The sequence below is a fragment of the Ochotona curzoniae genome, unplaced genomic scaffold, assembly GCF_017591425.1.
Source record: "Ochotona curzoniae isolate NIBS_2020 unplaced genomic scaffold, NIBS_Ocur_1.0 contig_66, whole genome shotgun sequence".
Classification (NCBI taxonomy): domain Eukaryota; kingdom Metazoa; phylum Chordata; class Mammalia; order Lagomorpha; family Ochotonidae; genus Ochotona; species Ochotona curzoniae.
Window position 1 is genome coordinate 27,422,269 of NW_024466512.1, and position 21,987 is coordinate 27,444,255.

At 47.0% G+C, this 21,987-nt stretch overlaps 1 protein-coding gene across 4 annotated transcripts in view; it reads right to left on the reverse strand.

Annotated features, from left to right (window-relative positions):
• Positions 1-21,987, reverse strand: part of PLCE1 (phospholipase C epsilon 1) — a 239,590-nt gene that overhangs the window by 70,813 nt on the left and 146,790 nt on the right. For all 4 annotated transcript variants that reach the window (XM_040992440.1, XM_040992438.1, XM_040992439.1 and 1 more), the window contains one exon: positions 3,195-3,340. In XM_040992440.1, coding sequence (XP_040848374.1) covers positions 3,195-3,340 — 146 coding nt within the window. The remainder of the gene's footprint in view (positions 1-3,194; positions 3,341-21,987) is intronic.

The following is a 21,987-nucleotide window of genomic DNA, read 5'->3' on the forward strand; positions in this document are numbered from 1 at the left end:
CAAGCTGCCCCAGCAGTGCGGTACACAAACTGCTCTGCCCTCACTGCCCTCTCACCCTTCTGTGTCCCCCACACATGAGCCAAACGGGAAAGTAGAAAAGGTTTCTATGGAGGGGGCGGCAAGAGGACTGGATGTGAGGAGGAAAAGCACTCCATGGTCAAGGGCTTCCAGTGAGCTTCATGGAGATGTTGACCTGTGACCTGTGTTGATGACAGTGGCTGGTGGGTGACTCTTGCTTAAGGTGAAAGGCTGGCTGAAGCCACCTGACAGCCAAGAGAAGGGACGAGGGCTCAGTGTACATGCCTGCATTTGCAGAATTGGGAGGGCAACATGCTAGACACCATCCAGGAGTTGGAAGTAGACACTGGAAGGAAGGCGGACCCTGCTGAATGAGGTGACACCAGTAGAAAAGACCCTGTGAGGGGGGCCCTCTAGAACCGGAGCCCGAGGTAGGGGCTGATGGGTGCATTGCATTTTTGTCAGGTCCCTATAAGATGTGGAAGGAGGGTTGGAGAAGGCCAGAGAGATCACTAGGAAGAAATCCTAAAACCAGTTCACATTGTTTCTGTTGAGGGCATCAATGATGGACTGCCCTGGTCCCAATCAGGGAACATCCTTGGCTTGCTTAATCCCTTTCCCTTCCCCTCTTCTCTGCTGTCCACATTTCCTGCAGGAATGATGGGATGGTAGAAAGAAAATGGAGACAGACAAACCAGCTTTTTCCACCTGAATGCAAGTTTCTGAGACTGGTTAGGGAAGGGAGGAAACTACCAAGTGAATGAGAAATGGACATTTGGATGTGGATCGGAGTGGTTTAAAATATCATCACAGGACACAGGAGGCAACCAAGAGACACAGGAGAGGATGGCAAGAGAAATGCCTGAGTGCCGACTTCCGTCTAAACAACCAACGTCCGCAGGGTGGCCGAGCTCGGACAGCTTCCACAGGGAGCCCACGCCCCATCCCTGGCCTCCCCCGCAAACTCCATTGTTCTCTTTCCTTTATGCAGTTGTCCACGCTTTCCCAACATGTGTCTATGTCACTAAGCAAGTTGCAACACTGTGTGCATCGTGCCTTCACAGAATTGGATCGCACTGTGGATTTTCTCAGGCAATCTGCTTTCTTGAAAGGTTTATTTATTATTTTTTTATTATATATATTTTGAAAGGTTTATTATTTCTGAGATGTGATCACGGTGCGGAGTGCAGGACAACTCCTGCTTAGTAACCACAGAAGAGCCTGAGAAAGCTAACAGGAATCTTTCAGTGGATAAACCGTGGGGCACGAGGTCTGAAAACATAAAATTGTTTTCTGATTTCATCCCACTCAGTTCATCTGGTCTTATGATCAGATTCTTACATGGCAGCGAGAATATACCTTAGAGACAGAGTGATAAGTGAATTAAATAAATGACTATGGCTCTCATCATTTAATGATCCCTACTATGTAAATAGAGCAGTGGTCACAACATACGTCGAGACAAAGCTCAGTAATTTTTTGTTAGATTGAGAACTGATAGAGTTTTTAAAAACTTTTATTTATGAGGATAAAGTACCAGAGGATCATTAGAAAAAAAGCCCAGAAAATACCAAAGAGAAAAAAAATCATTCATATTTCTATAAAATACATACAATATTAGGTATATTCCTCCAGTATTTAATCTATTCATGTCTCTCCAGTTGGATAAGGAACAATGAAGTTATTAAGTTCCCACAGCTTTGTTCTCAGAGTTTTGCTCATTTATGTTATTTGTTTTCCAACGGTATCACAGTTTTTCATGAACATTTTTGAGGGTTAAATGAATCATTACGTGGATGTGCTTCATTTCCTTGAACTGTTTTCCTATTACTATTCATTTAGGTTATTTTAAACTGACACAAAATAATTATCTTTAATTAGAAATCTTTGTATTTCTTTTTAGTAAAAACGTATTTATTTGAAGGACAGAGTTACACAGAGTGAGTGAGAGAATGAGCTCTTCCATTCTCTGGTTTATAAATTGCCAAGATGGCCAGACATGGGCTAGGCCAAAGCCTCGACCCAGGATTTTCCTCTGGGTTTCCAATGTGAAAGCAGGCTCCTAAGGACTTGGGCTTTTCCATGTGCATTAGCAGGAAGCTAGACTGGAAGTAGAGCAGGTGGGAATCAAACTAGTTCCCACATGGGATGCTGGCATTGTAGGTAATAGTTTAATTCATTAAACCGAGCCCACTGCAGTGGCAGGGTGATCCTCCATCTATGGTGCCACCATTGCATATGGGCACTGGTTCATGTCCCAGCTGCTCCACTTGTGACCCAGCTCCCTGCTTATGGCCCAGAAAAGTAGTGGAGGACTGCTCAGGTTCTTGAGCCCCTGAACCCGCATGGGAGGCCTAGAGGAAGTTCCAGGTTTTGGATCAGTTCAACTTTGGTGTCACAGCCATTTGCGGGGTGAACCAGCAGATGAAAGATCTCTTTCTCCCTCTCTCCTTCCTGTAAATCTGGCCTTAAAATAAAATTAAAAACTTTTTTAAAAAATCCACTAAACTATAACACTTGGCCTTATAAATCTTATTTCTGTGTTTTTCTTTAAAAGAGCTGAAAATTTGAGAAAATAACATGCAGCAGTATAAAATCAGAGTCATTTAATAAGAGTGTTCTTTCATCACATCAAATTTCCAAAAAATATATTGTTAAATAAAAAACTTCAACCGAGTCCGGGATGTCAGACAAAACTCACAGGAGTCAGGGATAAGGCAGAGCCTGGCCTCAGGTTATTATTCCTTGTCTAAGAGAGTCCCCTGGCTCTAAGGCCTTCTGAGGTTTTAATTAAAATAAAGTAGGGTCTAGGCCTGCAAAGGCCACTCTGGGGCACTCTGCATCAAGCAAATCTAAAATGCAGCATTTGGAACCTGTCTCCTGGATGCTCTTCAATTATCCCTGACTCCTGCTGTTGTGTCACCCACAGAGAATCAGTGCTGATCCCGAAGTGACCGTAAGTACAGCAGAAGCGACAGTGTGACATCTAATATTGGGATAGAGGGCAGTGGGACCATCCCTGGCCTTGAGCTGGTGGCTCTGGAAGACGATGACACCTTTCCCACAAGGACGGCTACAGTTGTCTGACTTGGAGAAATGGGACACGCTAGAGGAAGTTAACTCAGGGAGGGAGGAAAGCATCGCCAGGAAGCCAACTTCTTCCCCACTGACCCTACCTGAGGCCGGCCAAGAACTCCATGACGGCATTGTAGTTGCCCATGTTCCAGCAGCATTTGGCCACGTGCACTAGGTACGAGAAGACTTCACGCTTTTCCTCCATGGAGCCCGCTGTGAGGATCAGCCAGGTCACCCAGGAGCTCACCTGCAAGACACAGAGTGGGGCATGACTGAAACCATGTCTTGGAAGCTTGCTCAACTTCTTCTTTACTTTCCCCAGCAAGAAAAAAAAAAAAACCCTAAAGAAACAAACAACAAGTTGCTATCTGGAGCGAGAGGAGCTAGCGGAGAACTCTGTCATGAAAGCCCAGCTCCTTCACTGCTTTGCTCCAGGGTTTAGATAAAGAAACTCAGTGTTCCTGTATCTCCACCTTAAGACAAGGAGGCTGAAGGCAGCCAATCCCCAAACTCCTGTGATCTACACAGTTCCTCGAGACTAAAGAAAATAAGGCCCATGGGTAATATCAATGGAAATACATTTCTCTGATGGGCATCCAGATTGTTATGAAATCAGGCCCGGCGCAGTAGCCTAGTGGCTAAAGTTCTTGCCTTGTACACACCAGGATCCTATATGGGCGCCAGTTCATGTCCCTACGGCCCTGCTTCCCATCCAGCTTCCTGCTTGTGGCATGGGAAAACAGTCAAGGACGGCCCAAAGCATGGGAGACCCAGAAGAGGCTCTGGGTTCCGGCTTTGGATTGGCTCAGCTGCGGCTGTCGTGCTCACTTGGGGAGTGAATCAACAGTCAGAAGACCTTCCTCTCTGTCTCTACTCCTCTCTCTATATCTGATTTTCCAATAAAAATAAAATAAATCTTAAAAAAAAGTATGAAATCAATGCACTTGGCTCACATATCAAATACATTTATCAAACAGCAAAACAGGTTATGCGTTGAAAAGCCACAAAAAAATATTTTGGAATGATTGTTTATAAATGTGTCATCATATTCTTCAAAAGGCAAAATAATGAGAAGAGTAAATATTTAGAGGGTATTTATAGTATGCAGGGACCATCCTCAGCATTTTACCTCTCCCAACGGCCCTAAGGTTCAGGGACTATCACTGCCCGCACGTGCCTGCAGAGGCCCTCAACCAACAGGTAGCAAAGCCTGGATGCGAACTTGGAGCGTTTGCTCCACACACTGTACTGACGGCCCAACAGATGCTTCATGCATACAGGCAAATTGCATGTTCTCCAATCTCGGGCTTACACTTATCCTAACATGACGTATGTTTTCTTTTCTGTTAAGCAGAGTTTAGTACTTAGCAGCACTGCATATCCACATCCCCTTTTATGATAAAGCGCCTCCAAATCAACTGCTTAATCTCCAAGGTTACAAGTGGTCTTCGAAAATGTTCAGAAAATGCAAATTATGAAAAAGCTATAATATGGCTTTCAGTTTTTTTGCTCCAAAGAAGTCTGTTTCTTAAATAAATAAAAATATTCTTCACTGATGTGTACATTTACTGGAAGGAAGAGAGACACAGAGAGACAGACAGACATTTTCTAACTGCTGGTTCACTTCTCAAATGTCTGAAACAGCCAGGCCTTGGCCAGGATGAAACAAACACCCTAGAACTCACGCCAGCTCTCTTACTCGGGTGGCAGGCTCACACACACTTGCACATCCCCTATTTCGTCCCAGGGAATTGGCAGGAAACTGAATCAGAAGGCAAAGACATCTGATCAGGATGGCAGCCATCCCAAGCAGTGCCTTAACAGCTGTGCCAAATATCCACCTGCCAGTCATCTTTTAATTCCACCTTCTGTGAATTTTTTTAAGGACCCTCATATTTTGCTGCTACCTGTACTTTGGTTCTGGGGCAAGAGCGTACATCCACGTTCGTTTTTCATGCTGGCTAAAGTCTGGGTTGATGACTTCAGTTGTTCACCAGCGAAAGTGTTGGTCTTGAGCCCACCTGGCCCCACTGACTGCCCTTGGTTCAGCAACAGTGCTGAGATCTGGAAAGCAACTGTTTGCCACGGCCTGAGGGACACTGAGGCCTGAACAGAGTTCATGATGACCCAGACAACTGCAGAAAACGAGAGTTCAAGGCTAAGGGCATGCTGCCTACAAACTGATGAAATGGTAAGGATGAACAGATTTAGTGCTATAAGCAAACACGGAGGGCAGTCTAACCCCTTTTGTTCCAGATCAAGGATCCACATCTCATGAGGAAGAAAGATAACTAAGCCACAATCCTTGTTAATGTCAACCCAGAACTCTCACGTTGGTATCCTTTCATCTGATGGAGGTTGCATTTCTTTAAACTTGGCCTTGGCAGGTATTCTAATTACTCAATGTGAACCACACATTTGAAGACCAAGCCGGAATTAAAGAAGATACAAAGATGCCAAGACACCCTAGAAATAGTTTAAAAATTAAAAATCCAGAATGTGAAAAAACAAAAACAAACGCTGGGCTATCACCTGGTACCAGCCAGGAGCACGGCTGTACATGCGGTGTGTGCTGCACGTGTTGTCGCCTGTATCTCGGGCTCCCAGCACACACCTTGCCCTCCGCCTGCTCTGGAGGTCGCTGCAGCCTCAGGCAACATCAGGAGAACACAACTGGGATCAGAGCCCAGGACAAGTCCTGTCCAGACCATTCTGGAGCTTTCTGGGAGTCCCAGAGCCGCTGCTTGTCTTGCGCCCCACCTCCATGCCTTGTCCGCTCACCCGCTTACTCGGGTAAGTCACCTCTGTCAATGCCTGAGCATGACAGCAAGAGATTTTGTTTTTTTTTTTTTTTTTTGTCAGGAGAAACTGATCACTGCTAGCGCTTCTGTCCAATTCTTTAGTCTGATTTTTTTTTCTTTCGTAAAGATTTATTTACTTATTTGAAAATCAGTTACACACACACACACACACACACACACACACACACACACAGAGGGACAGACAGCTGGAGAGAGAGAGAGATCTTCCATCCATTTATTCACTCCCCACGTGACCGCAATGGCCAGGGCTGGACCAGGCTGAAGCCAGGAGCCAGGACATGAAGTGGCAGCCACATGGGATGCTAGCATCACACGTGGTGGCTTTATCCACTATGCCACAATGCTGGCGTAGTCTGATTTGCTTTTAATGAACCCTATTCTACAACGGCAAATCATTAGCCAACACTTAGATCGTTTACATTAATGAATCTAAATTGGAAATTAAACTCCTTCTTAAAATAAAAATCTTCAAAGTGATTCAACTTTGACTATATTTGTTCTACGGCTTCATCGCCGTTCCTGCTGAAAATCAGGGTTTCAGAAAGTCACTCTTCCTTCACCCTCTTCTTGCAGAGACTCCAGGGGCTAGCAAGAGTTAACCTCTTGCCCCTGGAGAGGCCAGCTTCTCAGCGCATTTCTGGGACAGAGAGAGACCATGACGACGTAGGTTGTGTCTCAATCCTGACTGCGTATCCAGATTTGTTTACTATCAGTCAAATCATTTGCTGTATACTTTCCCACAATGCTAGGAAAAAATAGCGACACCATGCTTCACATGGAAAACCTAATTTAAACCAACCGTTCCATCACCGAGTCAGAGTCCCCAGGGTCCTGGTTGTGGGGATTATGTAAGCAGCGTTATCACACACACAGCCCAACATCTATCTACTTACATAAAGGGCAATCTTTACTACCACTCAGTATTTTCATAATTTAATAGGCTTTAAGTGTTAAGATTATCATCACCAATTATGAAAAAAAATTCATGGGGACTACAATGTGATGCCCGTTCGAAAGACATTTTTAGAATACTGCAATCACACAGAATCACACAAGAATTGCCTGAAGAGCTCTGGCTCGCACGCAGGGAGTGCCGCTGCAGCAGGAAGGTGTTAACTGGGGCTGAGCATGATCTCTTGCAGTGGTCAGCACAGCACACGGGGACACTCTCCCAATCCTGGAGGAGCTTCTCGCAGAAGGATTTGGGCTCACATCACCCTAGCCTCGTGGCCCCCGCTCACGACTCCTCCACAATGGCTCCTCTCAAAATGCACTGGTTTTCCTTCCTGTGCCTGCTTCAGACCTGGCTGGCTGAGCTGTGTTCTCGCATCAAGTACCTGCTGGCATGGCTTCATCTCAGTTTGGAACAAATGCTTCACGCCCTTCAAAATGACCTCACCCTGCCCACTGGTGTGATCCATGTCCTGCGTGAAGCCGACTCTTGCCCTGGGGCCTCCAGGCTTCTGTGCACCCTCCAACCTTGTCTCACCTTCCCCCTGCACCTCTGTCACTTGCTGGCAGAGTAACCAGAGTTCTTCCCATCCTCTCCAGAATCTTGTGGCAGTCATTCCTCCCACGGGAAGGCATTCCCCACTCCCTGAACTTGTCCTTGAGCTAACTCATCCTGCTCCTTTCGCTGAAGCCTCCCTAGACCTGCAGTCAGGACTCAACTCTGGGCCCATGGGTCCAAGTTTCACAAGACTCCCCACCAGCCCTCGCCCAGCTTTTGCCCCTCTTGACAGTCAGCCTGTGAGGGTACAGGGGTCAGTTCACAGGCTGTGTGGTCACTTCTGCATCAAGGACTCCACAAACTCTCATCAAGCACCTGAAATCTGCCTATATCCTGCAAGTGGCTCTCACCTCAATCTGTCCCCCTCAGGGTAGATCATATCCCCTATGCCTGAAGGCTGGCCCTGGGATTATGGGGTGTGTGGGCAGATGGGAACAGAGGCCTTAGTGTCCACACTGGCAGGTGAGTCGGGAAGAGAAGGTGTGCATGTCGACAGGTGTGGCTGCCTTCCGGAAGCATCCCTTTCTTAAGGAGGATGTCCTTGACTTTCCACCTGGGCAGAGTCCATGTGCCGAGCATTCTGCTGCATTTCCGCATCCCCTGTGCTCAGCACATCTCTAGCGTGTTCCCCATAAATACAGCTGTTGGCTCTGCCACACTCACAGGGAAGCAACAGTGTTAGTGACCAGGCAGGACTTAAACCCTGTTGAGAGTCAGCAAGTGAATGATGGAGAGACTGAGTGACTGATGCCTCCTCTGGGAAGGCTTTTCAGAAGGCTCACCTCGCAGCCTGCATCTCATTTCTTTTGATTTTTCTCCGCTTTAAAATTAGACCTTGCATCCAAACTTAGGTCTGGATTTTTGGCTTCTCACGATGTGTGGTTTTGCATTGGGTCTGTTTTTTGCTGTATTTGTGTGCCTGCCTCTTTCACATGCGTCAGTTCTATCTCCTCCAGCAGACCCTTAGTCCTCAAGCACTCAGACCATCTTTCCCACATTTCTAGTATGGGGATGTTCAGTGCCTCTGGCCAGCAGGCAAGCCACCCGGAGTCCCAGGAGGCTGTGGGCAGGCAGGATTCTCAGCCTCCGAGGACTCTGGGATTATATTTGGGAAAAGGCATGGATATTTCCTATCGCTGTTCCCAGGTCCAGAAAGAGAAGGCAAGTGACTTTTTGCCAAAAAGCTTTTGAACTTGTTGAGCAAAACCTTGTGGAGGAAGAGGATCCTTTGTGAAGGCTATCCTGTCTGGCAAACCGCAAAGCTGGGCTCAAAAGGCGAAATCCACAGCAGGTGATTAAGGCCTAGACAAAGTTACTCTCAAGTGGTCAATGGGTTGCGTGCACACGTATGCACACATACACACACCCACCTAGGCAGTGCTCAGTGGTGCAGATAGAGCATTAAGAATGGTTGTGGCTTAAATGCGGATCCCAAGGTCTCACTCAGGTCTAAAAAGTAGACTTTCTCAAAGTGGGGGCTCTGCAACCTCAAAGTGGGGGCTCTGCAACCTGCCTAGAATCCCTGGTGATTCTTGCATGTACCGAAGTTCCAGAACTGATCCAAGTAATCAGTGTCCTTTGTCGGCACCCTGGGACCTCGAGTCATTTCTGTAGGGCCAGGCCACTGTTGCCCATCACCCTTTCTGGCCCCATTGAGCTAACTGGACCTGGGGACCAGGACTGTAGCCAAGCTGGAACTGAGAAGAACCACAGGGGAAGTGGTATAGCATAGTGGGTGTGTGTGTGTGTGTGTGTGTGTGTGTGTGTGTGTGTGTGTGACCTTGGGCACTGCAATTGGGTAGATCTATGTCCCACCATTTCCTTGAACACATACCTAATGCAGGCCACTCAAGTGTTCCAAGTCTCAGTTTCCTTTTCAGTAAAAAGAGAATTAATTTGCCTCATAAAATTACTATGAGGACGACAGTGGCAAAGGTATTTAAAGATCTTAACCTGATCCTCAGCGCAGCTAAGGGCCCAAGGTGTCACTACGACGGCCGTTAGCAGAGAGGCCGAATTGCAGGAACCAGGACAGAGAGAGCAGGGGAGAGGGGGGTCTCAAGTCCCTCTCCCTAGTGACGGAAAAGCTGGCATCAAGTGTCTGTGACTGCTTGAGAAGAGTTAGTGCCCTGAGCACAAGCTTTTCCTGACAGCACAGGCTCACATAACCCTGACTCTGAAGGCTTTCTGACTCCTTGCTAGAAAGAAAATACCATTTCCCATTATAATTTTTCTATTATAATTGCCCTCTCTCTTTCTCTCTCTCACACACAACACATACACACACACAGTTTGTCAAAAACCATATTATGAAAAAAACCAAAAAACTATGCATGGATTTTTTCTTGGCTTCAAAATAAACTTGATTTTTTTCCCCTGTGAACTATTTAAAATCCCCCTGGTGTGTGTATTCTTCTGCTACCTTCTTCTGAGACCAACTCGTCCAACTGCTCCACAGCAGAGGTCAGGACTTGTCATGCCAAGGCCCCAGGCCTGAGGAGCGCAGCCACTGTGTTTCCCACGCTCAGGCGTCCTCCCCGACATGAAGTGGGTGCAGAAGAGTCTCTTGAACTTGCTCTGCTTGGCAAGATGCCACTGGTGACTCTGCTTGGAAGAGGTGCAGGGTGGGGGAAGGGGTCTGGGTATCAAACATGGTTTCTTCAGAAGGCCCCCCTCCCCCACACTGCTTGGCTCATATGGGCAGACTCCTGTGGCATTCACAGCTGGAATCACCCAATCTAATTCCTTTCCTCTCCAGTATCAATTTTTCCTGCTGCCCATCATGTATCCATCGGTTACCCCAGTCCTATTGCAACAGGTCATTTTCTATTCTATACTTATTCTTAACTCTAGGTTGTTTTTTTAAAATCAGATTTTTTAAAAAATCTGATTCCTTCTGGTGTGACTATACAGGAAATGTTTATTTCTTTTACCCAGCATTTGTATAACAACTCTGTTTTAATCTATAAAGAGTACAAGGGGCTTACTATACTCCTACCTTCAAGGCAGGCTTCAATGATTTGCTCAAACATTGATATAGGAGCCATACCAAGGCAACTGGAGCCCTCCCCGAGTCTTGGCAGCTCAAACCATCAGGGAGAGAAACAGAAATCTCTCATTGGAACTATAAGCCATCAGCAGAAGAGCTTGGGGCCCTTTCCAACTGTTTGCTGCAATGTCAGGAGAACCCGCCTCACAATGACCCCACACAGGGGAAGGTGGAAGACGCTCCAGAGGTCATGGGTCAGATTTAGATCTACTATCCTTGGAAACTTTTGATATCTCCATATACATATAGCTACTTTTTCTTGTACTTCAGCAACTTTGAGGTGAGTCTGCCCCTCATTTGCCTTTGAGGAAAACCTCTGACAAATGTATGTTGGTTTGAGATGCCCCTTCCTCTTCTAACACACATTTACTGAGACTGATTTGAACTGTGTGTCATGGCACCTCCTCTCGGGGAGCTTGGAGCCTCGTTGGACAAAAGCAAACACGCGAGAAATAGAATACAAATATGCTTGGTATTACAGTGGGGTAACAAGGCCAGCTTTACCCATCTCTGTGCTTCTGTCTTTGGAAGTCTGATCCTTCTACCACTTTTGATCCTAATTATCCTTCTGAAGCATTTTGTTTATGTCCCTGTAATAGTGCTTTGTCTCTCCACAGTTACTGCACGTCTGTGAATTTGCAGGGAACTATACTAGGCTGGGGACAGAAATGGTTAGAATATAAAACTACTTACTCTACTTGTCAACCGAGTCACTTGTGTTGCATGTCCAACTTCTCAAACTGCCAAGTCTTTGAGGGCAGAGAGCATTTTTTTTTAACCACCTTTGTATTATTTCCAGAATGTCTTGCCTGTTAAACTTTGTAAAAGTTACTTATTTCCAAATATTTCAAGTATAAATTCCCCCCAATACTGAGAGATTAGCTCCTAAATTTACTAGTTATTTGCTGTTTTGAAAACAAGCACAGAAAATATCTTGACTAAGATATGTAAAGCCACAGGCTTTGGAGATTTGCCATAAGCTATGCAGGCTATGGGATCTTTTTTTGCCACACTGCCAATGTTTGTATACTTCTCTCCCCAACCCCAAATTCAAGTTTGGCTCTCAAGCTCTTAACCTAAGGGGGCTAAAAGGTAGGAAATTTAATCCAGCTGTGGTGTTTAGGGGTGGAGCCTTCAGGAAGAGATTTAATAGGATCAAGTCATTAGAGGGGAGCCCCGTCCCATTCTGGGAAAACCTTTGTTGTTAAAGCATCATTCTCTAGTATCTCCCCTTTTCTCTTATGAGAATTCGATACAAACATAATTTACAGCCTTGAGCCTTGAACCACCACCCTGACCTGGTGGGAGCGAATTGTTTCTCAGCCAAGACCACGTGGAGCTGGGCCACAAGGCCTCGGAGATGCATGCACTTTAGAAATAGGATGTCAGGGGTGTAAGGAGTGGTGCTGCATGTGGTGCTGGCACTTGCAATTGTTTTGCCAGTGCCTCTGTCCTGTTACCCTACTGTGACAGTCGGATTAGGACCGGCAGGACCCCTCCGGACTAAAGAGCATAGGGGAGAAGGTGTCTCCAGCCGGGGCCAGAGAAAGTCAGGAGTTGCTCCTTAGGAACAAGCTGCCCAAGCTGCTGCCACCATGAAGTCACTTCATTCCTGCTAAGCTGGGGAACTTTGGTGATATTCAATAGATCCTGACCAAATGTCTACTCTCTGAGGATCTAGCAGGTGCAGTTCTGAGCACTGGGGCCCAGTTAGTAATGCAGACGCAGTCCTTGCCACCCCCAGAAGATGGTGGCACAGCACACCAACTGCACTATCTGCTCCTCTTAGGGCTTTTCGGGGTGCGGGCTCTCCTCTCCTGAATAAGGAATAGGCTATTACCATCCTCCATCATCCATGAAGTGCAGAGGGACTTAGGGACTTGCCTAGGATCACAGAGGTAATAAGTGAAGCAGTTGGCATTCTCACGCAGGCAGCTCAGCCCCAGTGCCCACACTCATCACAGTGTACTTGGCTGGCAAGAATTGGCTCTGGGCTGCTGGTGTTTCCTGTGGCTCTCCTGGCCCTCCTTGACTCTTCAGTTACTGCACCCCTGCCCTAGATAGTAAACCTACGTAACCTGGCTTTACCCACCACCTCTCTACTGCTGCCTCCCAATGGCTACTTTGTCTTGTGTGTACAAGAATGAACTGGATATTTCCATCTGGAGGGACCAATGGCACCTCACACTTACGCTGTTGGTGCTGCCTGTCCTTTGCCTTCTATCTGCACAGCCAAATGTCCTCTCCTCCAGGAAGCTTCCCTGAGCCCTCAGGTGATGGAGTCTCTGTACTAACGTACTCTGTTTTGCACTTCCTACTCTGTGCAGTGACCACCATCCTCCTGGTCTCATCACTGGAATTAGAGCTCCCTGCAGGCAGGCATTGTTTGATTCATCTGGCTCCCAGCATGGTAGGTACTCAATATCTTCATTTTATAAAGTGTAAGACACACCCGCTGATATCCTGTTGATACTGCTTTTCTCAGGAGACTGCTCAGCACTTGAGAGCCCCATGGCATCTAGGGGCTGCAGTGTGGGAAGAAAGAAAAGGGCATTTACCCCAGTGCTGCCAGCTTGCTCTATACCCAAGAGTCTCAACAAGTTAGTTTTGGGGAAGGTCCACAGGGAGCAACATGACCCATGCCTGGAAGACTTCACTGCCCCTGAGATGTTTGGGCACCATAGAGGGAGGGTAGCAATGGCTTGCTAATGTGCTGGAGAATGGGCTAGGACCATTTTAGGCCCCCTGAGTTAGAGACTCAAGTCTCCAGAATGGGCAAGCCACTGGCTGCAGACCACACCACCTGGGAAAAAAGTAAGGGAAGGTTGCCGACCAGGACCCATAGCAGCACCAGGAAGACCCAGAGATATTGCAGATCCCTCTGGGTTTCAGCGCAGGCACGTACCCATCACAAGAGTGAATACAAGTTTTACCATATGCAATGATGGTGGGGAACTAGTAGCAGGAGGGTACCACAACACAGGTGCTAACTCTCAAGAAGGCAGGAGAAACTGGAAGGAAATAAAAGGGGGTTGCATATGTTGGAGTATACTTCCCTGAAGAGGAGGAATGTGAAGAAATGAAGGATATTGGGACCCCAACAAGATCAAAGAGACCCTGGCTGTGTGGATGCCAGCGGATATAATACATCCCTGAGATCAGTCAGTCTGTTGCTTGTGGAGTACTGAGGGGTGGGAGGGAGCTTCAGTGAGGGAGCCCTTCATAAAGCTGTTGAAGATATGAATTCCATCTGTTCAACTTCTCAGAGAAGTCATGTGCTGGGGGCAGGGGCAGAACAGGCTATGCACTGGGGAAGAACATGGGACCAGGAGCCCAAGAAGCACAGGTTTGTTTCTTGGCTCTGCCTTCCTTATCCCCATAACCCTAAGCAAGTCTCTACCCTAACTCACTCATAAACTGGAGATAATAAAAGTCCCTTGTCCCAGGGATGGTGCCTAATGAAAGAGATAGTACATGAAAAGGGCTCTGGTGCTTGGAGCAAAGGACATCCCCAGTAAATGTCAACTAGTATTGATAATTAAAAAGTAACAAGCTGCTCTCTCCTTGAGGCAGAACACTTGTGGAAACAGAGCTGGCTTTTTTCTTTTTTAAAACTACAATAGAAAGACAGGGACTTCCCAAGGACTGGAGCCTAGAAAAGAACAATCACTTATTTTAAAGAGGCAAGAGAGGAGAGGCAGAGGGAAGAAAGAGCGAGAAAAGTTTTCAGGGGCTGACATAATGGCTCAATTGGCTCATCTTCTACCTGCAAGTGCCAGCACCTCCTACAGGTGTCAGTTCGTGTGCCAGCTGCTCCACTTCCCATCCAGCTCCCTGCTTGTGGCCTGGGAAAGCAGTGGAGGATGACCCAAAAGCCTTGGGACCCTGCACCCTTGGGACCCTGCACTCACAAGGGAGACCCAGTGGAAGCTCCTGTCTCCTGGCTTTGGATTGGCTCAGCTCTGGCTGTTGTGGACATTCGGGGAGTAAGCTAGTGGGTGGAAGACTTTTCTCTCTGTAAATCTGCCTTTTCAATAAAAGGAAATAAGTCTTAAAAGAAAATTTTCAGAAAAAAAAAAAAACTTACCAAGGAATATCTAAGGGATGTTGCCAATGAGGGGTGGGGAGAAGGAGCAGGCAGGAGGTCAGGTGAGGGCTCTGTTAGGAAGTAAGGATAGTCTTGGAAAAACAGTCATAAGAGGTTCCCAAGGGGCAGGCAGTCTGAGAACCCAGGGTTTGCACTCAGGATACATCAGGTACTGTGGCTGGGGTTACAGCATTTGCTAGAATGCAACTAAACCACACCACATGATACCGGTTGTTTCAACAGGTGTCTTTCCATGCAAAAAAGGAGGCAATCTTTACTGGGGAGGGAACAGAGACCAATTCTACTTCAAAACCAACAGAGCCAGACAGGAAAGGCAAAGTTTCTAGAATGTTCAGTAGAGGGTAAAATTACTTCAAAATGCCTCACCATCTACCTCACTTATAAAAATGTCCTGCGACAAGATCGGGTGACTGGTGAGTGGTAACTGCCCTGGTGGAGCAAAGAAACTTGAGGCCGACAGCTGAGAGCTCTTGGAATTCAACCAGGCAACTCAAGCAACTGCCCCGTAGCATGGCTCCAGCACTTCCCAGCCGTACTTGACACATTTGTCTTGTGTGCTGAACTGCCCATTGGAGCTCATGTACCTGTCTCACTATGGCATCAGATTTTGAAATCTTGCTGCATTGACATTTACTCCACCAATTCTGAATGACTGTCATGTGTTTTGCAGACATTAGGTTCTCAAGAAATCTTCCAGGGGCTGCTGTTATTTTTCTCTGCCCCAATAGGGCAATAATTTTCCCCAAATGTGTTCCAGTGCACATGTTCGATCAGATGTTAATTGGGAATACTGAGATATATAAACGTTGCTTTTCGTGGAATTTGACATGCTAATGTGTGTGATACATCTCCACAAAGGAGCTAATGCTCAATGCTTCCTAAGGGCACCCAGCTAGTGCCCTCAGGTCTCCTGACTACAGCACAGCCCAAAGCCACCATCTGCCAGGCCCCAGTGCCCGTGAGGAGGGTCGGAGGCATCCCTACCATATCTCCCTCTGGAGGTCTCAGAGTCAGGATCAGCAGGGCAAGCAGGTGGTGCCAACAGGGAGGAGCTGATCTGGTCTGACAGGGTAGGGAAAAGGCAGGGTTGGGAGCTGGGGCAGTTGCTGAAGATGCTAACTCTGAGCACCACAGCAGTGCAGGCAGTGGCTCCTACTTAGGCAAGAAACAAGGCACTGGTACCTAATGGCCTGGTGGCTAAGTTCATGCCTTGCATCTGCTGGGAACACATGTGGGTGCTGGTTCTAATCCTGGCTGCTCCACTTCCCATCCAGCTCTGTGCTTGTGGTCTGGGAAAGTAGTGGAGGATGGCCCAGAGCCTTGGGACCCTGCACCGGTTCCTGGCTCCGGGCTTTGGATTGGCTCAGCTCTGGCCGTTGTGGCCACTTGGGGAGTAAACTAGTGGATGGAAGATCTTTTTCTCTATAACTCCTTCTCTCTGTAGATCTGTCTTTCCAATGAAAATTGTATATATATTTAAAGATTTAAAAAATATTTGTATTTTGAAGATTAAAATATTTTTAAAGATTAAAAACATGCATTTACAATTAATATATGCATTTTTTTAAAGATAAAAAATATATTTTTTATTGGAAAAGCAGATCTACAGAGAGAAGGAGTTACAGAGAAAAGGATCTTCCATCCGTTAGTTCACTCCCCAAGTAGCCACAACGGCCAGAGCCAAGTTGACCCAAAGTCAGGAGCCAGGAGCCTCTTCTTGGTCTCCTATGTGAATGTAGGGTTCCAAGGCTTTCCGCCATCCTTGACTGATTTCCCAGGCCACAAGCCGGGAGCTGAGTGGGAAGTGGGACAGCAGGGACATAAACCAGCACCCATATGGGATCCCAGTGCATGTATGCTGAGGATTTTAGCCACTAGGTTACTGTGCTGGGCCCAAAATAAATCTTAAAAGAGTCAAGGCACAAGAGGATAAGGAGGACAAGCAGGACATGCAAGGGCAGTGCCCTCCCGAGGGTCTGCCTGGCACAGCCCCACCAGGCCACATGGAGTCCAAGAGGTGGCAGAGGCAGCAGGTCAGTCTGTCCTCTGCAGCTTCAGCAGAAGACAGATGCCAGCTTGCCCTGCTGGGGCACAGGTTGGGGAGGGAGAATGGAGATGCAGGGTAGGGATCTAGCAGGGAGGCCTGAGGAGAACCAGGAAGAACTGCACAGAAGGGGCAGTTGCTATCTGTCTTCATTACGGAGGGCAGGAGAGAGGGAGGCTGGGGTAGGCAGGGAGAGGCAGGGAGAGGCAGGGGAGACAGGGAGAGGCAGGGGGAGACAGGGGGAGGCAGGGGGAGGCAGGGGGAGGCAGGGGGAGGCAGGGGGAGGCAGGGGGAGGCAGGGGGAGGCAGGGGAGGCAGGGGAGGCAGGGGGAGGCAGGGGGAGGCAGGGGGAGGCAGGGGAGGCAGGGGAGGCAGGGGAGGCAGGGGAGGCAGGGGGAGGCAGGGGAGGCAGGGGAGGCAGGGGGAGGCAGGGGGAGGCAGGGGGGGCAGGGGAGGCAGGGGAGGCAGGGGAGGCAGGGGGAGGCAGGGGGAGGCAGGGGGAGGCAGGGGGAGGCAGGGGAGGCAGGGGAGGCAGGGGAGGCAGGGGAGGCAGGGGCGGGCAAGCCTGCCCTGCTCCTTTAAGGGAGGAAGCCAACAGGAAGAGCCCTTCAGGGAAACTTCTGGCTAGGATCTGTGTTTGGAAGGAAGGGAGCAGGTGTTTGCCGGCTGTGGATTACGGGCTGAGGACCCTGATTAATAGCTCCATGGGCACAAGCCCAAGGTCAGGAGCTACAGAAATTCAAAGAGGGAGTTATCTGGGGCACTGCCCCCTGCAGTAGGCACAGTGTTGGGGTGGTTCTGCTGAGTGGGCCTGAAGCTGACCCCTGGTGGTGGGGTGTGCGCGTGATGCTGACAGTTCCTGCAAAGTGACGCATCTGTTGGGGGCCAAATACCAGCTGGGGCTTTCCTTATAGACAAATGGTGAGTTTTAGCTACAGGGAAGGAAAGAGACATAGTTCACATCTGGCTCAGGACATCTCTTTTACAGAACTATTTATTTGAGAAGTACTCAGGACGTAGTGATAGAAATGGAGAAGTGAAAAAAAAACAAGTATTAGAAATACTACTATCCAAAACAAAAACAAAACCAAGAAAACAAACCCCAAAAGGAAACATGAAAAGACCATGCGGTTGGCACGTCAGTGGGACAGGCATTTAGCGAGACAGCGTGAGCCAGAGGTGCCGGCCTCCAGTCTCAGCTCCAAGACCTTCTCCCTCTCGATGCTGACCCATAAGCAATACCTACAGGACAACAACAGAACCGTACAAGCAAAGGGAAGAATGGAAACGTGCTTTTATCCATTTCTAAACGTGGTAGAAAGCTGACAACTTTCCCAGTGTTAGCAGGTGCATATTTGGATAGAACTTCCAGACATGGACTTCGGTTTTGTAAGGCACCTACATTTAGTGCAATGTTTCTTTGAATGTGGAAATTACAGTATCAGAACAGTCTTCCTAAATCTCCTTTGCCACTGCACTGTTCATGCCGGTTGCTGCTGGTCTCTCTGCTGGAGAGCATGGTTCCCTATACTTCCAAGCGGAGTGTGTCCACACTCATCCAGCCTCTCACTTCACCCACTGCTCCCACAGCTTCCATGGAGCAGGGAGGACAGGGCTAAAGAACAATACTTTTCATATTCAAGTTACAACGGGCAAACAGAGGCTACTGGAAAATTTTTCTGAGTTGATGAGAATTGAGTATATAGTTAAGAACACCTGCAAAGTAGATTACTTATACATATAAAATTGAATAAAAGATACATTTCTATATTCTCATAGTTTTCTAAGTGCTAGAAAACAGCTCAAAAATCTAAATGCGTTAAAGCCTTCTGAAAAAGCTGTAATGTATACATTTTCCTTCTCTTTTTAATTCTAAATGAGGAGACTCCAGCCTGCTATCAAACATATCCAACACCTGTAGCATATAAACGCTGAGCCAAATATCCCAAAAAAGGTTGGATGTGTTTTAGTATTTTAATGATAAAACCCAGATGTCCTGTTTTACATGCCCTGGAAGAAAAGAAACACACAGACTTACAAAGAACTCTCTCCACTTTAAACCTAATTAAACTCTACGCCAAACAAGGACAAGAAAGAGTATGATGTTTGCACAAACAATCCTTTTAGAAGTATTTTTCAAATCTACTTAAATATCCTAGCAAACTTCTAAAATAAGAACAAGCAATATTTATTTAAATTCCACTCCTACATTAAAGTATTAGTTTGGGGTCATGCCTGGGTGCTTAGAGCAGGAATCACAGTGGTGATTAATTTGGTTTTCCAACCTGTTTTAAAGCCCAAGTGGAATGAACCGTTTTGGCCACCTCTGCATAGAAAACACCATTTAGAGTCCCAGAATTCTTAAATGTATAGAACTACCTGGGAGAATTTCTTAAAAACACCCAATTGTAGTCTCTATCATTTGGCATCTAATTCAGCAGATCTATGAGTTGGAATTAGTCCCCATAAGTCTTCCTAACTGATTAAGGTCTTTTTTTAAAAAAAAGATTTATTTATTTATTGTAAAGTCAGATATACAGAGAGGAAGATCTTCCCTCCACTGATTCACTCCCCAAGGAGCTGCAACAGCCAGAGTTGCGCTGATCTGAAGCCAGGAGCTTCTTCTAGGTCTCCCATGTGGATGTGGGAAGCTGGATGGGAAGCAGAGTTACTGGTATTAGAACCGCTGCTCATATGGGATCCTGGCACATACAAAGTGAGGACTTCAGCTGCTAGGCGACTGTGCTGGGCCCATACGATGAAGTTTTGAGTTTGGGAACTGCTACTCTAGGACTCTGGCCACTGTCAACCTTAAACATGTTCAGGAATCCCTGGGATCCTGCTAAAGGGCGATCAGGATCCAGTGGCTACAGCAGGGTGAAAGGCTTTGCATTTTATAAAGACTTTAATCAGTTAGGAAGACTTATGGGAACTAATTCCTACTCACAGATCTGCTGAATTAGATGCCAAATGATGGAGACTACAATTGGGTGTTTTTAAGAAATTCTTCCAGGTAGTTCTATACATTTAAGAAGCAAGTCCCCAGCTGACGTTCACGCTACTGATCCAGTAACCACACATGGCATTGCATCTCAGGTTTCCTAAGTCGTACAACCTGGAACAGGTCCTCTTGCCTTCCCTGTCTTTCATGTCATCACATAATTTCAGACTATAGGCCTTGCGTTCTGCAGAATGGCTTCAGCCCAGATCCACCTGATGTTTCCTCATGACTGGTCTTAGGCAATATTATGGCAGGTATATTCACAGTGAAGCTGGGCCCTGCTAGTGCATGGCCCCAGAGGGCTTGGCATGTAGGCCCTTCTCTATCATGATGGCAGAAATTTTTGTTGTCTAGTCCAGCTAGTATCCACCAAGTATCTTGTCAATAAAGTCATCATATCCTTCCAATAACTTGCTAGCATTTCCTGTGATGAGATAGTCCAAGAATTCACCAATATCTTACTTGACATACACCCTCCATCCACTTGCTCTCATTTAATAACTATCATCTCTGTGACAACCCCTGGCTGATGATGTATATTTCTATCACTTTTTAAAAAAGATTTATTTTTATTATTTTTTTATTGGAAAGTCAGATATACAGAGAGGAGAGACAGTGAGGAAGATCTTCCGTCCGATGATTCACTCCCCACGTGAGGTCAATGCCCGGTGCTATGCCGATCCAAAGCCAGGAGCCTCTTCCGGGTCTCCCATGCGGGTGCAGGGTCCCAAAGCCTTGGGCCGTCCTCGACTGCTTTCCCAGGCCACAGGCAGGGAGCTGGAAGGGAAGCAGGGCTGCCAGGATAGAACCGGCACCCATATGGGATCCCGGGTGTGCAAGGCGAGGACCTTAACCACTGTGCCACCGCGCCGGGCCCTATTTCTATCACTTCTACACTTACTGGTCACGTTCTTTGGTAAGAAAGCACTTTCCTTCAAATCTGCGTAGATTTATGATTTTAACTTTTTTTTTCACTATATTGAAATATTGTCCTTTGCAAGCTCAGATTGCTACAAAGTGGCTGGTGTTCAAATGATCAGCCTTACTGATTTGTTCACTGCCCTCAGCTGATGCACAGCCTGGAACCAAGCTTACTTTTCTTTCTGGCACTAGTAATTATTTTACTATTTAACTTCCTCTAGCGAATTAGCATCATGAGAGGAGGGATGTTTGGTTTTTCTCTGCTGGATACCCAGAGTCTGGCACACAGTGGGTGCTCAAGCAACATTTCAGGGTGAAGGAATCACTGAGTGAACAAAGAAATGACATCCCTTGAGAAACTGCCAAAAGTGCTGGCCAAGTGACAACAGGAGGACATGCTCTTCTCCAATTAGCCTGGGTCACAAGAGTGCTTTCTGGCTACCTGCCTCTGACAGGCAACTCCAGCTGATGGATGAACCCATTTAGAACCTGTGCATGAGCTCTGGAACAATCCTCGAAAGGGTGTTAGGATGCCCTGCTCATGACAAGGTGCGCCAAGGAGGCCTTGGTACATCTGTTTTCTAGTGGAGGTGCCCAATTGGCAGCATGAGCCTTTAGACACCTTCCAGTTGGTCCTCATTTCCATGTTCTATTCATTCAGTCATTCAGCGAGTATTGGAGGAGCAACAGCTAAGCGACGAGACTGCCCTATGGCTTCATGTGCACACCTGTATTGCATTGTTAAGTGCAGCGTTCCAAACTCATTTGCATGCAACTGTACTTCACCTTCATTCTTTTCTTCCTTCCCATCCTCTTAAACCTGTCCTCAGTCCTGAAAGTAATTTACCTGACATCTAACTCATGCAAAAACACAGCATTTTCTACATTTCTTGAGCTCCTTTACTGATAGACAGTGGAACACTCCTTTGGGGAAATGGAAAGGTAGAGAATGCTCACAAATCTGCATTACTTTGAAAGACACAAGAACTGGACAGGAGTTTCCATTTTCAATTGCTGGTAGCCTGTCACCCTTGTCACCAACTTGGCTCAGGCAACTGGTATACACAAAAAGCCTTCCAAGGGTCAGGCCAGAAACTCATTCTTTACATTTCTAAGCTCGATCCATTTGCCAAGGAAGACTGACAATGAGCAACACACAAGGACTAGATGACCCTAGCAGGTCACATGTGATCTCTGGACAGTCATGCTCTGGGCTGATGTCCCTTTCCTAAGGGTCAATATAAGTTCTGGGGAAAGGGAGGGTGTTTCTGTAAAGGTTTCTGATATCAAAACTGCTTTTGAGACTAAGCCGTTGTCTGTAACACCAGCATCCCACAGAAGTACTGGCATTAGAAACCAAGATTTGAGTCATAGGTATGCTCTTCCTTACTAGGATGCTATGTGTTTCCATGCTTTCTCAGATGATGAAGCAAGAAAAC